Genomic DNA, 14,412 nt, shown 5'->3' on the forward strand with positions numbered 1-14,412 from the left:
CATCGTTCTGCGCTCTCCGTCAGGCCCGACCCAGGCCAGTCCGAGAGCTGTGCGCGCCGTGGACTGACTCCATTTCCTCCAACGTCCGCGAGTAACACAGTCCGAGCGGGTGACCTTACAGCGCCCGGGCGCTGTCCTGGTGGAGGTCGCCCCCTGCCCCACCCAACCCGGACGGACCCGGCCGCGCCCGGCCCCGCCCCACCACCGGGCCCCGCCCATCCAGGCCCCGCCCCGGGTCCCACCTATGGTCTTGATGACAGCCTCCTGGAACATGCGCTCTTCGTGCTCCTTGATGATCTTGGTGCCCAGGCTGATGGCCCCGTCGTAGCTCCCGGTCAGGGCGTAGTCGATGCTGAGCCGCAGCTGCCTCAGCAGAGTGTTGAACATCTCCAGCACCGTGGGCCCTGAGCGCAGCGGGGGTGGGGTGTGGGGAGGGGGGGAGACCCGAAATCCAGGCCTGACACCCCCCCCCCCATTCTCCCCTGTCTTGCATTCCAGCCAGGGGCTTCCTCTGCCCCCTCCCTGCGCTCCCTTGCCCTTTTCTGGCAGGGGAGGCAACCTCCCGCCGAGGGCAGGGCTTTGTCCTCGGAGGCTTCCGGGCCCCCACGCTGTCACTCAGGGCCCCCTTACCGACAGAGCCGGTGGCGGCAATGACCGCAGCTTCCGACAGGACCTCCACGATGCCCGCGCGCACCGTGGCCGCGCTGCGGCTGTTGGCATCCAGGTGGCTCAGGAGCTGCTGGATAACCAGGTGGGAGTGCTGCGGCTGGGGGGAGGAAGACGTGCTGGCCCCAAACAGCAACCCCCACACGGCCTCTGCGCCGGGGCAGCCCTCCACTGGGACCCAAAGGCCAGCGTGGACCAAAGTGAGGTCCTGAGGCCGGTGGCCACTGGAGGTGGTGCCCACGTACCCCGGTTCCTTCTCCTCAGTCCCTCCCCCTTGGTCCCACACGAGCAGAGCCCCATCCCAGGGACGACCTCGATTTCCAGAGTTGCCCTGGGCCCTTCCACCTCAAATGGGTCAAAAGTCAATTTTGAAAATACTGTCTTTCTTTTCATTGTTCCTGGGTCCCACGTCATACTGATAAGGGCCACAAGAGGCCACCGGGTTTAGTCCAGTAGCCCGATTACACTGGGATAGTACAGACATCCGGAGGAAGTGCTTAGTAAGCAACGTCCCGAGGCTGTGGCAGCCGAGTGTGGTCTGTGGGCTTGTGTTTTGCAGGAGTTTTTCATTTACTTTCTCTAAGGATTCTTTTTAATTGTATTTTATAAAGTATTGATCTGTGCTGTACCCGAAATAAAACTAAAACCTGCCCTTCCTCACAGCTAGATGAAGCAGCACGTCGGGACACCTGGGGGCTTGGGGGAAGTCACAGAGGACGGCCGGCTTTCTCCTTTAGCGCACCGGCCTGCTCCCAGAGGTGCCCTCGGCCAGGGGGACAAGCTGCACCGGGAGCCGCCGTACCTGAATTGAGTACATGATGATTTTAAAGCAACGGATGGCGAACACCTTGGGTTCCCAAAGAGAATGGTTATCCAGGTGGCTGTGAGGGAGAAAACACGGGGGGATGGCTAGGAAAGGCAGAATGATGGTAGGGAGGAGAGACAAGCTTGCGGGGAGAGGGACCTGCCAGAGACCTAGCCCCTGGCAGAGCTCCCAGGTGGGGAAGGGCTTCCAGGTGGCAGTGAGGGAAGGAGATGAGGGACCCCGGGGCAGTCCCGCTGCGGGAGCTGGAGGGAAGCCAAGAACAGAGTTCCGCAGCTGTGGACTCAGGAGTGAAGCCGGGCACCTTCCTCCGGTTTCCGGGAAACTCCTACCAGCACCTCTCCCCAACACCGCGCTCGGCCACTGTGTGGTAACTTCTGCTGTCACACGGGCACACACAAGGGACCATCTTGCACACAGCACTGCTACCATAACACCTCTTTCCCCTCTCCGCGAGTCAGCAAGATGCCAGGACCTGAAACAGTTCTCTGAGGGCTGGCGCGCAGGGGGGTGGGGGGGACTCACATGAGAACAGGCTTGATGGCATTTTTGATGTTGCCGAAGGCGGCCCGGCCCAGCAGTTCCCGAAGGCACCTCTCGGCCAGCTCTGCTGGGTTCTCTTTCTCCTTCTCTGGTGCTTGGAGGGGCGAGGGAGAGCGGCTGTGGAAACAAGCAGCGCGTGGGTGGGCAAGGGATGGCCAGCAAAGCAGGAGTCAGTCTTTGTGCAGAAAAAATTCCTTTTTTCTTTTTTTAAAAATATTTTATTTATTTATTAGAGAGAGAGAGCGGGCATAAGCAGGGGGAGTGGGAGAGGGAGAAGCAGACTCCCCACTGAGCAGGGGTCGGGGCTCGATCCCAGGACCCTGGGATCATGACCTGAGCCAAAGGCAGGTGCTTAACGGACTGAGCCACCCAGGCGCCCTGGCAGCCCGTGTTTCTGCACTGCATCCTTGCGAGTGGTGCGCCACGACAGGCAGGAATTTGGTGTGGGCTGCACGAGATAATGTGGGAGGTATCGTGGCTGTCAGAGATGAAACAGGGTAAAGGAGCCCAGGGTGGAGGAAGATCATGGGAGAAGGGGTCAAATTCTCTTTCCGGAAATCCTCGAGGACACGTGCCCCCGCGGGAAGGACAGATAGCCTGCACATCATGGGCCTGGGGAGGCACAGACCAGAGTGTCTCCTTGCCTCAAAGCCTGGGAAGGAAAAAGATGGGGTGTGAAGAGAGGGAGGCAGAGTAATAGAGAAAACAAAAGAAAGTGGGAGAGAGAAGGAGGGAGAGGAAAAAGAAACCATGGCGGTTGGCTCAGGTGTGACTCAGTGGTACCTAAGTCACAGGGGCTGGGCCCGGATCTGGACAGAGGAAGGAACCTCAGGTGTCCGGGGGCTGAGACCACCAGGGACCACAGGCGAAGCGGGTCAGGGAGGTGCAGTTCCAGGAACAGCCACCAGAGGGAACACTTATTTCCCACGCTTGTCCCCTGCTCCACAGGCTCAAGGGAGTCAGAGGGAGGGGGGAACCTGCTATTCTCTCACCCAGCGCCATGCACAGCCCAGATGGACAGCAACATGAGTTTTTCCCTGCATCCCGTTTTACAGATGGGAAGAGCGAGGGGCAGGAAGAGACTGAAACCCCTGTCTGAGGGCTCCCGATTAAAACCCACTATCTGCAACTTGGGTCCAGGGGCTGCTGGCTGGTCAAGCAGGTTTTAAGGACCTGAAATACCATTAGGAAGTGAGGCAGGAAGGGAAAGTCCTCAGTTAACTGGAGCCATGAAAGGCGCTTTAAAACCTCCTTGGCCTGCTGCGTTCAGAGAGACAGAGGTAACCCGACTCTTGGTTCTTTGTGTTCTTACCAGTGCACACTTACCCCCAGGGAGCCCAGCACGGTTACTGTCGTTCCTTCATGAACGCAGACCTTAGGGGGTGCAGCAGGCTGGCAGAAGGCCAGACCCCAGGCTCCTAGGGAGCTGGATTTGGACTCATTGCCGAACAAGCCACAAACACCAAGATCCCTGGCCTTTTGGTTAGGCTTTACCAGCCAGCCCAAACCCTGTGGTTCCCAAGCAGATGGCAAAGGCAGCCTGGGAGGGTGGTCCATGGCCCGAGCTCCAGCCTCGCCTGCTTCCCGAGCTCCTGCTTACCTCTCTGCCTCCTCTATGTGCTGCAGATTGAAAAGCAGCGACGGGACAATTTTGTCCATGTGCTGTGGGTCCCAGATATTGGCTTGCAATTCATCGTTCACCGTCTTCCTCACCACCCCTTGCAGACCTTTGATGCCTGACATTCTGATTCTGGAAGAAAAAGGGCAACAATGGAGCCATGAAATCCTCCGGCCCTGAGAAGCCCAGCTTCTGTGGCAAGGGGAGGAGCACGGTGTGGGGCCTGGGGATGCATTCGTCCGTCCAAAGGCAGAAGGGAGCCCACCTTCTATCCTTCATGTGACTCAGCCTCCTGGCCAGCTGGCTTCCTGTGCGGGTGGACGTGAGCCCAGGAAGCCACGACCTCTGGCCCATCCTGGAGATTGCCATACTGCCCTTGCCTGGTACCACACGGGCTTCATCCCTATGCTGCCAGTTGCCCCAGGCTCCTCCTCTTTAGTACCCCGCTGGGTTTATTCCAGCTTGAGCCCAAGATATAAGGGCTCAAAGTACTGCCAAGAACTGATGGAGCAGAATCCAGGGCTATGAGCAAGTTACAGCAGGGAGGGGAGGGGGGATCTGGAAGGAGAGACACAGAGCTGCCAGACTCTGGGCACAGAGAGGTCTCAGCTGGGGCTAAGCTGGCTGAGAAACCAGGAAATCAAGTAACAGCACAGAGGAGGCCCCTTTCACTCCCGCCACCCCACCCAGCCCCACTGTGCTGGCCCAGGGTCCCTGCGGGCGGGGCCTCTTTATTGGCTGTGTAGTTCAGCCCCAAGTCTCTTTTTTTCTTTTTGTAATCAAACTTTTTTTCTTTTTTTAAAAAATATTTTATTTATTTATTTGACAGAGAGAGAGAGAGAGCAAGAGAGGGGACACAAGCAGGGGGAGTGGGAGAGGGAGAAACAGGCTTCCCGCCGAGCAGGGAGCCCGATGCGGGGCTCGATCCCAGGACCCTGGGACCATGACCTGCGCTGAAGGCAGACGCTTAACGACTGAGCCACCCAGGCGCCCCTCAAACTTTTTTTCTGATTATAAAATAATACATGCCAATTATAGAAAAGTATAAAGAAGATTTACCCCTACGATCACCATTCAAAGGGACCCATTACTGGCATTTTGGTGTCTTTCCTTTCTTCTGTGCATAAGACATAGAATTAAGAACTTGTTCTGGCTTTTTTTCCCCATAACATTCTATCATAAGCATTTTCCTCTATCATTAAGTCTTCATAAACATGCATGATGTACCGTCATAAGAACTTTCTCAACTAGTCCCCTATTGGCCATTTAGGTTCTAAACTTTTTGCCACTGTAATAATGCTGAGATGGACATTACCAGATAAAATACTTTATAAATTTCAAATCATGGCCAGGAGGGGAATTAATGAATCAAAAGGTAAATTATTTATATAAAATAATAAATAAATCTTTAAAAAAAAAAAACAGGTGAGAAATGCAAGGCTCCCAGCACCGCCCCGTGCTCTGCCCACCGCCAGGCACACACTGCAGGAGAATGCCATCCCCCATCCTCACCGAGCTGCCCCAGCACCGGGGGCCTCACTGTCAACATCTGTTCTAATCTATGCCTCAGAAAAGTCCTCACATCTTGTAGCTCTTTCAGATGCTTTTAATGATTATTGGAGTTGAGCCAATCTGAACGTTTAGTTGCCCTTTGTATTTTCAGCTTTAGTTTTAAGCGCGGCTACTGGGGTGTTCCCCTGGGCCTTACCTGATGACCATAACTGTCCTGAGAGCAGGAAGCCCTGGCGCAGGACCAGTGAGGTCGGGACAAGGGGCAAGGATTCCTCGGGGAGCCCTCACTTGCTCTGATTCTGCCCCCTGGTCAAGACCCTGAGCCAGAGGCTATGCAGACTTAAGAGCGAAGTAACTGGAATATTATCCCACTCACTATTCTTACTCTTGGTTCTGAGTTACAAGGTACTTCCTAATGCACAAAAAAATACATCCCAAACACGCTGGACACCTATGTCCTGCCCAAGAGAGCCTGGCTGGCAAGAAATCAGGCCTGATGGATGGGCCATTTCCTCCCCAGGGCTTCCTTATGTGTGAATGTGAATTAATTCAGTCTCCTCAGAATGCCTTCCACATAATACGCATTTTATTCCACCACACCTGAAGCTGACTGACCCTTTCAAAATAAATGCCAAAAGACCAGGCCTGCAGAGAGGCCTGCTTCTCTTATGGCTCCTTGTCATGGGCTCAGTGGAGGCCTACCTAAGAGCAAGGGGTCTGGGGAGTGTCTGAACCCAAGGGGACCACACACACACACACCCACCAGCATGCACTTATTTACAAGACCCAAGGGTTGTTCTTGGAAAGGGGCTCTGGGCTCTGCTGAGGCTGTGAATGAACAGGGGGATCTCAGGGAAAAGGGGTACAGGGAGGCTGTGGGAGAGAGAGACAGAAAGAAAAAGGATGACTGATGCCAGAAACACCTGTCACCCTGGCAGGACTTCCTTTCAGGGTTGGCAAGTACTGTCTGTGTGTGCTAACGGCCCTGCCCAGTTGCCAGGAGCAAACGTCAGCCACCCGCCTCCCCACGTGCCGCACTTCCCAATGTCACAACACAGCGCTGCGGGTGTCTGCTTCTCTGCCTTCCTCTCCACTGTGTACTGTGTGTCTGTGTGTGATTGTGCATGTGCTATTATGTATGTGGGTGTGTGTGTGTGACTGTGCACGTGCTACTGCGTATGTGCGGGGTGTGTGACTGTGCACGTGCTACTGCGTATGTGGGGGGTGTCTGTGTGTGTTTGTGTGTGTGGAGGCACAAGGGCTGTCCCCTCTGCTCCCCCCTGAAAGCTCAGCGCTGCCCGAGTGACCAGCCCCTGTTACGGCCACACCTGGCTCCAGTCCTGCACCTTCCCCAGCACCTGCTCCCGGACACGCCCCAACTGCTCCAGCCCCTTCTGTCTCTTTATAGCCCATCTGCAGTCAGGTGGCTACGGCGGGGCCAATGCTGGGGAGAGCACAAGGGCTCCTTCCTCCAGGGGCCCCCACTGCGCATCGGAGGCCCCGGGGTGGCACCCTTCCAGAGTCCATGACTATTTTAAGAAACAGGGGCCTGGGGAGGCTTGGATACTGCCAACCGCTCACAGGGTGACCTGCCCTGGGGACGTTCCACAGGCTCACAGCTTTGGGAACCGGCTCCCTGTGGCACGGAGGGTTTCACTGCCAGTTCCTCCAACCCAGACCATCAGCTGTGGCGACAAGCGCTTGATCCAGACATGCAGGGCTCCCTGACCCCGCTGTTGCACAAAATGTGGCAGGTGATGTACTGGGGTGATGAAGGAAAAAGCCAGTGGCTGAGTTCTGGAACAAACCGCTGGAGAGGTGGGCTGCTGTGGGCATGCTGGCCACGTGTCAAACCTCCTCGCTCCGACTCCTCCTGCCCTCTCCCCTCTCTTCCCTTCTTCTTTCTTTGTCTCCTTTGAACACATTCTCTGGTTTCATATAGCCTCCCCGAGTTGATAACACACGCTTTGTGGGCAAAGACCCATTCCTAATCGTTTTGCGCTGAATCGTTCCATGACAAGACTCAGTGCAAAACACCGATTCATCGCTTCCTGGCCTGCGCACCACTCCATCGGTCTGATGCTGCGTCCCGCCTTATCTTCTGTTGGCATACATTCACGTAAATATCTTTGGGATTTTATTTGAGAAGTTTTCTTTCTATGTTGATAAGTGTGTTTCTGTGAGTTTAAGAACTTGATAAGTTTGAGTCTGTGAATATAAAAGCGTATTCTGTAATTCAAGACATTTATCTGCAAGCATTCACTCTTGGCACCTGGCTGGCTCTGTCAGTAGAACGTTTGACCCTTAATCTCGGGGTTGTGAGTTTGAGCCCCACATTAGGCATAGAGATTACTTAAAAGAAATAAAATCTTAAAAAAAAAAAAAGAAAGCATTCATTCATTCACTCATTCATTCACTCCACAACTGTTTATTGAGCGCTTACTGGTCCCCAGGCAGTGCGGCAGGACCTGAGATGCAGCAATGAACAAAACGATGCCTCCTGGCCTCCCAGAGTTTACATTCTGCTGGGGGGACAGGCAATGAGTAAGAAACAATAAGCGTGTTTTGGAACGTGTCTGAAGGGGATTGTGCTATGGGGGGAAAACGGAGCAGGGTGAGGGAGAAGAGAAGTGGGTGTGTGGGATGTTTAAGAGAAGGTGGTGTTGACCAGCAGTTATTTGAGCAAGGGCTTGCAGGGGGAGAGCAAGTGAGCTAGACAGATCTATGGAGGAAGCATTCCAGGCACAGGAACAGATGGTGCAAAGGTCCTGTGGCAGGAATGTCCTTGGTGTGTTTGTGGGGCAGTGAGGAGGCCTGTGTGGCTGGAGGGGAATGAGTTGGGGGGAGTGTGGAGGAGACAAAGTCAGGATGCCAGCAGAGATCAGCCAGTGTGAAGCCTTGGGCTTTTTATTGGCAGGTAAATATTGTGATGGATAGTCGTGAGTGGGTGTGTTTCTGGGGGTGTATAAATGCACATACTCCTGAACGAAAAAGCACAGGGGTGTGCATGTGTGTATATGTGTGCTGTCGCTGACTCTGAAATTTGGTTCCCGGGACCATTACCTTTCATCTGCTCCTATTTTGTGCCCCAGAAGATTTTCCTTTGAAAGCACATGCTGGGAGCCCAGCTCTGCCCACTTGCCCACCTGTGTCCTGCCAGATGTTCTTTCCTCCCCAGCAACGTCAGAGCAGAGGTAAACGCTGATGAGGTCAGACCGTGCACTCTGGGTTGGGAACTCAGTAAGACCCGTCGACACTTTTGCCATTAGCCGAGTGGGCCCCCCGGCCTCCCCTACTCACTTGGTCTTGATTTCCATGTCATCGTGGCTGGAGTGGCACATTTCACTGAAGCGGGACACAAAGAAGTCGTAGCTCCGGTGATAGGATGGGGTGTCCTCTTCGATGTTGGCAAACTTCACAAACTGCCCGGGAGGAGGGAGAGAAGTACAGGTGAGAGGTGACCCACTGTGCTCTTCACCTTCGGGCTCAGGGCTCTGGGACTTGCCATCCTGAGGCCCCCTGCCCTAGTAAAGCCACGGGACATACACATCTGGGAGCCATGCATTCCAGGACACGGCTCTGCTCCCCACAGCACACCCAGTCTCCATGCTTCTATGGGTTCCAAATCCTGCTCGCCCTTCCCATCTACACTACACGACTGGACCCCATGGCCCTTTTCAGCCCTTCCCTGCTGAGGTGAGCAGAGGATGGAACAGGTGAAGACAGGGGACTCTCTTAAGCTCCTGCCCCTTTCCATGCCCAGAGCTGCACCAAACACACAGAGGCGGGAGGCAGTTAGAGATCCACTGAAACCGCCAAAGCCAACATCAAACCGTATCTCAACACTTTAGAATGAATTCTGGGAAACAGGAACAAATCTGAAATTTGATTTAAAAATGTAATTCCATTTTATTGTTTAAAATTATTCATTAATTTATTTTTAAAGATTTTATTTGTTTATTTATTTGAGAGAGAGAGAGCAGGAGCAGGGGTGGGGAGGGACAGAGGGAGAAGGAGAAGCAGACTCCCCACTGAGCGGGAGCCTGACACTGGGTTCGATCCCAGGACCCTTAGATCATGACCTGAGCCGAAGGCAGACGCTTAACCAACTTAACCGACTGAGCCACCCAGGCGCCCCTATTGTTTAAAATTTGAGCACATTTTTTAAAGTTTGCCGGTTCAGTTCTGTTAAGTCTGGCTCAGCATTATCAGCTGCTGGATTCCTTCTGCCACCAGGCTGCACATTTGCAATTCTAAATAGGGACTTAATTTCAGTGGAATCCCACAGAGAAGCAAGAATCACGGACTAAGTAGAGTTAAATTGCTAAGAATTAAGTATAAGTCTTAGAGGTTGTTTTGCTTAATGTTATAAATTTAGTACTGAAAACAACTCATAAGATTACCCTTATAATAAAATCTATTCTCCATTATTCTGTCATGTAGTTATTTAATTTTTATAAACATTTGTTGGTTCTAAAAGGATATGCTATTATTTCTAAAATTATCTAGTTAATGCATTCATAATATTCATTACCAATTGCCAATCTGTTTCTCTATTTAACTACTCAAAATCTGTTAACGTTTTCTGGATGACAATTAGCAGCTTCCACCAACATCATTAATTATTCTTTCACTAATAGATATACATTTATTTTCTGCTGACTGATAGAATCTCTACGTACAAAGCAGATGAGGAGATCCTTCTTTCCAAGTTAACATCTAAAATGTATACATCTATTTGGAAGTGAATATTCTGATATTAGCAATAAATCCAAAGGACACTGCTTGCATTATTGATGGGGTTCTGCAGAAGAGGCGAAGCGGTAATCCGTGTGATCATAAGATCATTGATTAGACATAAGTTCAGGAATTCTAGAAACAACAATAAAGTCAGCCTTCGGCTGCGTGAACTTCTTAAGCCCTGCAAAGGTTAGAACACAGAGGTAGGCTGATACGGAGGCTAAAGAGAAGTTTGGGCTCACTGCTGCTCTTACTGACTGACAGGATGATCCCGGGCTGCACTGCCCTCCCCACGGCTGAAACCTGGGGTGTCAAGGCGTCCATCTACTCGAAGGGTACATGCCACAGATCTACCTGTCATTGGCAGTGTGACTTCTGAGTGGGACATTTAACTTCTCTTATGGTTTGGTTTTCCCACGTGTAAAATAAATACTGGCAGTCATCATTCACTAAGAGTCTTAATTTTTTAAAAAAGATTAAAACAATTTATTTGAGAGAGACAGGGACAGATCGCAAGCACGTGCACACAAGAGCTGGGGGCAGGGGGAGTGGGAGAGGGAGAAGCAGGCTCCCCGCTGAGCAGGGAGCCCGATGTGGGACTCGATCTCAGGGTCCTGAGATCATGACCGAGCCGAAGGCAGACTGAGCCACCCAGGCGCCCCTTAATTTTTTTTATACTGTATGTACTTCACATATGATGAGGCAGCTTAAAATAAGACAATCTGAGTGTATGCAAGAGGATATGCATTTAAAATTATTAAAACAAGACTGAAAAAAAGAGACCATAATAAAGAGGGAGAAATAGTCAAAGATTTTGTCTCTAACACATACTGACTGTGTAGACTCAGAGGGATGTCAGGAGGATGAATATGCCCAGACCTCATGTTCACTGGTTTGGGAGTTTGGGGGGTGGCAGTGAGGAATGTGTTGAAGCTCATACATGTCGGGTGCTACCCTAAGCCTTTTACACACCTCATCTCTTCTTAGAAGGACTCTAAGAGAGAGAGAGATTACGGGACAACAGAGCCACAGGGCTCAGTAACTACGCGGATTTGCACCACCAGCCCCAGACATGCTGAGTCACTCCTGGAGGAGGCCCAGGGGTTTACCCTGTAGCACGGTCAGTCCCAGGAGACCCGATGGGACGGTCCCCATTCGAGAAACCCTGCCGGTCACTGACCGACAACCTGGCCTCCCATCTCTGCGCACCAGCCCCCTCTCCGGACACGGATGCTTCTCTGAACCGATGCCTGATCTCTGTGCAATGTGACATCAAGTACCCCTGCACTTTCAGCCTTGACTTTCCTCTTCTTCTAAACGCAGTGAAGCCATGAGCAGGCCCGACCGCCGGTCAGGGGCACGGCCTGAGCGCTCGCTCACGCCCAGTGTTGTTAAGACTGGCCATTACCCGTGCTGTCCAGGTTGCTGAATATTTTGACTAGTACCCACTGGCCGTAAGGTTAGAATTGAGATTACAATCAATTTTTAAAAACCAAAAATTCTGTGACGGCCACTCTGGTAACACAGGATAGAAAACAGTCATGGGGATTCCTTTTCTACAACCAGGGGTGGCCTTTCTCTAGTTTCTTCTGAATCTGTGCCCACAGGGCCAGCCCCAGCTGTTAACTGCACTGGAAAATGCCCTCATTCTTCTCTTCTGTGACTGTCTGCGTCCTTGGATTTTTACTCTTCTGCACTCTTCCTCCCTGGAAATTTAGGTCTGAGTCTTCTCAGATTTTGCTTTTGACCTGGGCGTCCTCCCATTTAAGGAGACAGTGGTCCCCCCCCGCAATGCCGGGGCCACAGTTGGATGGCCACCTCCTCACTCTGCCTCTCGTCCCCCGTGTGACTGTGGACAAGTTGTGAAACTTCCGAGCCACTGAATCCTCATCGGTGACGTAGGGACACTAGGACCTATGTCACAGGGCGGTCACCAGGACTAAAGGCGGGGACGTATGCCGAGTGACTAGCACAGTGCCTGGCTAGCTCAGGAAACAGTGCTGCAGGGACCATGGTGACGGTGGCCAATTGTGGTCTGGTCCATCAGCTCCAGGACTAGGCAGCATGACCCTTGACCTTTCATGTCACCAACACAGGCCTGGCCAGGCGATCATAGAGGAGGAGCCCAGGTGGGCAGCGTGGACCGTGCAGGCAACACACCTCAAATGTGATGCCTGGGGGTGTGGAGAGAGGGAAACTAGTTTTCGCCACCCCCCCCCGCCCCGGGCAAACTGGTGGCTGAGGGTGGGAGTGAGGACCGCAGCAGAGGGCAGGGGGTGGGGGGGATGGCCATGCCCCGCGAGGCACCATTCAGGGGCTGAGGTCATGTAGTGCAATAGGGAAGGACAGAGCACAGCACCGAGGGGCAAGCGGGTGGGACTATGGGATAGCCAGCAGCCATCCCTGCAAGACCAGGGACAGATTGGCAGAACATTCGCTTTCTTCTCTTTAAAATGCGCATATCGGGGCGCTTGGGTGGCTCAGTTGTTAAGCGTCTGCCTTCCACTCAGGTCATGATCCCAGGGTCCTGGGATCAAGCCCCACATCAGGCTCCCTGCTCGGTGAGAAGCCTGCTTCTCCCTCTCCCACTCCCACTGCTTGTGTTCCCTCTCTCGCTGTCTCTCTCTCTCTGTCAAATAAATAAATAAAATCTTAAAAAAAATAAATAAATAAAATGCGCACATCATCTCCTAGGAATGTGAGTAAATTAGAGATAATTAAGAAAAGCTCCCCAAGTTCCTGGAAAAACAGGAACTCTGTGTATCCAAGTTTTAATATTAGCAAGGTTCTTATTTCTAAGAGGCTTAAGCTTTTTTTTAAGAGGTGGGGGAAGGGCAGAGGGAGAGAGAGAATCTTAAGCAGGCTCTACACCCAGTGCAGAGCCTGATGCAGGGCTTGATCCCACGACCAGGAGATCATGACCTGAGCCGAAATCAGGAGTTGGATGCTTAACTGACTGAGCCACCCAGGCATCCCGAGGCTTAAACTTTTTATGGGTCCTAAGGACTCAGCAGCGCACCGTCATCGAACGAGTGCTTGCTGGGGCAGCGTACAAATACATTGAAGACACCACTCAACAACCTGTGGTCTGTTCTTCGCATGTCCGAGACTCTGCTCATTGCACTTTGTCATCCCACCTGACCAGAAAAACACATTTCAAATATGGTTGTGGTGAAGCTTGTTTGCTTTGGTTTAACTCGTACCTTGTTCTTTTGGAAGTCAAAATATTCAAAAGGCATGGGCCCTAGAAAAAGCTATTTATAGAAAGGAATTTGTATCAGGTGGAGCCACACCAGGCCCAGCCCATCTTTACTGCTGGACGTGGATGGGAGTGATACGCAAAAGCAGCAGCTAACACCTATATTCTAAGTCGTAACAACATTAAATATTTCTATGGCACCTGCAGTATTTCTGTGGCACCTCACACATCCTCTGAGTTCCTTGGGGCTGCATCACGCCCGCCTCTGCCTCTGTCTTCACACTGTTTTCTCCTCTGTGTCAAATCTCCTTCCTCTCTCTCTCTCTTATAAGACCCTCGTGACTGCACTTAAGGCCCACGGGGCTAATCCGGGATAACCTCTCCATTTCATGATCCTTAGCTTACTCATATCTGCAGAGACCCTGTCCCCATACAAAGTGATGTTCACAGGTTCCAGGGATTGGCACATGGACATCTTTTGGGGGGGGGATTTTTCAGCCTACCAAAACATGCGTTATCTGATGTAATTCTTGGCAAACCAGTGAGTTTTGCAGGATCTGTGTTGCTCCCATTGTGAAGATAAGGACACTGAGGCTCTAAGGGAGCACAGGTGAATTATTTCAGGTCAACCAGCTGTGATAGGTGGGCCTGAAACTTGGGAATTCTGATACTCTCATGCTCTTTGCCCTCTACCAGTGGTTTTTTAAAAAATTTTAACGTGCATTGGAATGACCTGGGGAGCTTGTGGAAAATGCAGAATTCTGAGCCACCCCAGGACTGGTGAACACAACTATCTGGGGTGTAGGGCCCAGGTATCTGCATTCTGAAGAGCCATCCCCTAGGCAACTTCCAGCCTGGAGGTTCTGGGGCAGCGGGTCTATAGACCCTATGTCCTTTGTCCCTTTACTGGCAAGCTGGACCAGTAGCTCTGGAAATGTTCCCAGTCAGGCTGGGAAGGAGACCGCTTATGCAGGATGCTGGCAAAATGTTGGTAATGGAGGTCAGCAAGGCCGGATAGATGGCCATCTCCTTTGAAGACCACCTCCTTTGAACTACAGTGGTTCGGGGTTAAACCAAGGGTTGGATAGGTGACTGGGCCTTGGCTCCATCTCTGGGGCCCCAAACGGCCTGGGAGGGGGGTGGGCCGCAGCTGCCAACCATTCCATTCCCATGTTCGCCAGGACTCTTGCTCTGTTAGGAGGTCTGGTGATGAGACTGCACTTGCTGCCCATCCTGAACCTCCCATACAGAGGGTATGTGCCCTGTTTATTACATTATGGGTCATGTAAAATAGATAACTTTTTGTTACCA

At 52.2% G+C, this 14,412-nt stretch overlaps 1 protein-coding gene across 8 annotated transcripts in view; it reads right to left on the bottom strand.

Moving 5' to 3' along the window:
* Positions 1-14,412, bottom strand: part of EFR3B (EFR3 homolog B) — an 89,236-nt gene that overhangs the window by 20,135 nt on the left and 54,689 nt on the right. For 6 of the 8 annotated variants that reach the window (XR_014138300.1, XM_081797112.1, XM_081797111.1 and 3 more), the window contains 6 exons: positions 8,463-8,584; positions 3,633-3,782; positions 2,015-2,149; positions 1,469-1,547; positions 631-766; positions 243-404 (listed from right to left, as the gene is read on the bottom strand). Coding sequence is in view for 7 of the 8 variants with exons in the window: in XM_081797112.1 (XP_081653238.1) it covers positions 243-404; positions 631-766; positions 1,469-1,547; positions 2,015-2,149; positions 3,633-3,782; positions 8,463-8,584 (784 nt within the window). In the remaining variant the exon portion in view is untranslated. The remainder of the gene's footprint in view (positions 1-242; positions 405-630; positions 767-1,468; positions 1,548-2,014; positions 2,150-3,632; positions 3,783-8,462; positions 8,585-14,412) is intronic. The other 2 variants (XM_081797110.1, XM_081797107.1) reach the window with 2 other exon arrangements.

The sequence above is a fragment of the Leptonychotes weddellii genome, chromosome 10 (genome assembly GCF_054177405.1).
Source record: "Leptonychotes weddellii isolate Sample4059 chromosome 10, ASM5417740v2, whole genome shotgun sequence".
NCBI lineage: Eukaryota > Metazoa > Chordata > Mammalia > Carnivora > Phocidae > Leptonychotes > Leptonychotes weddellii.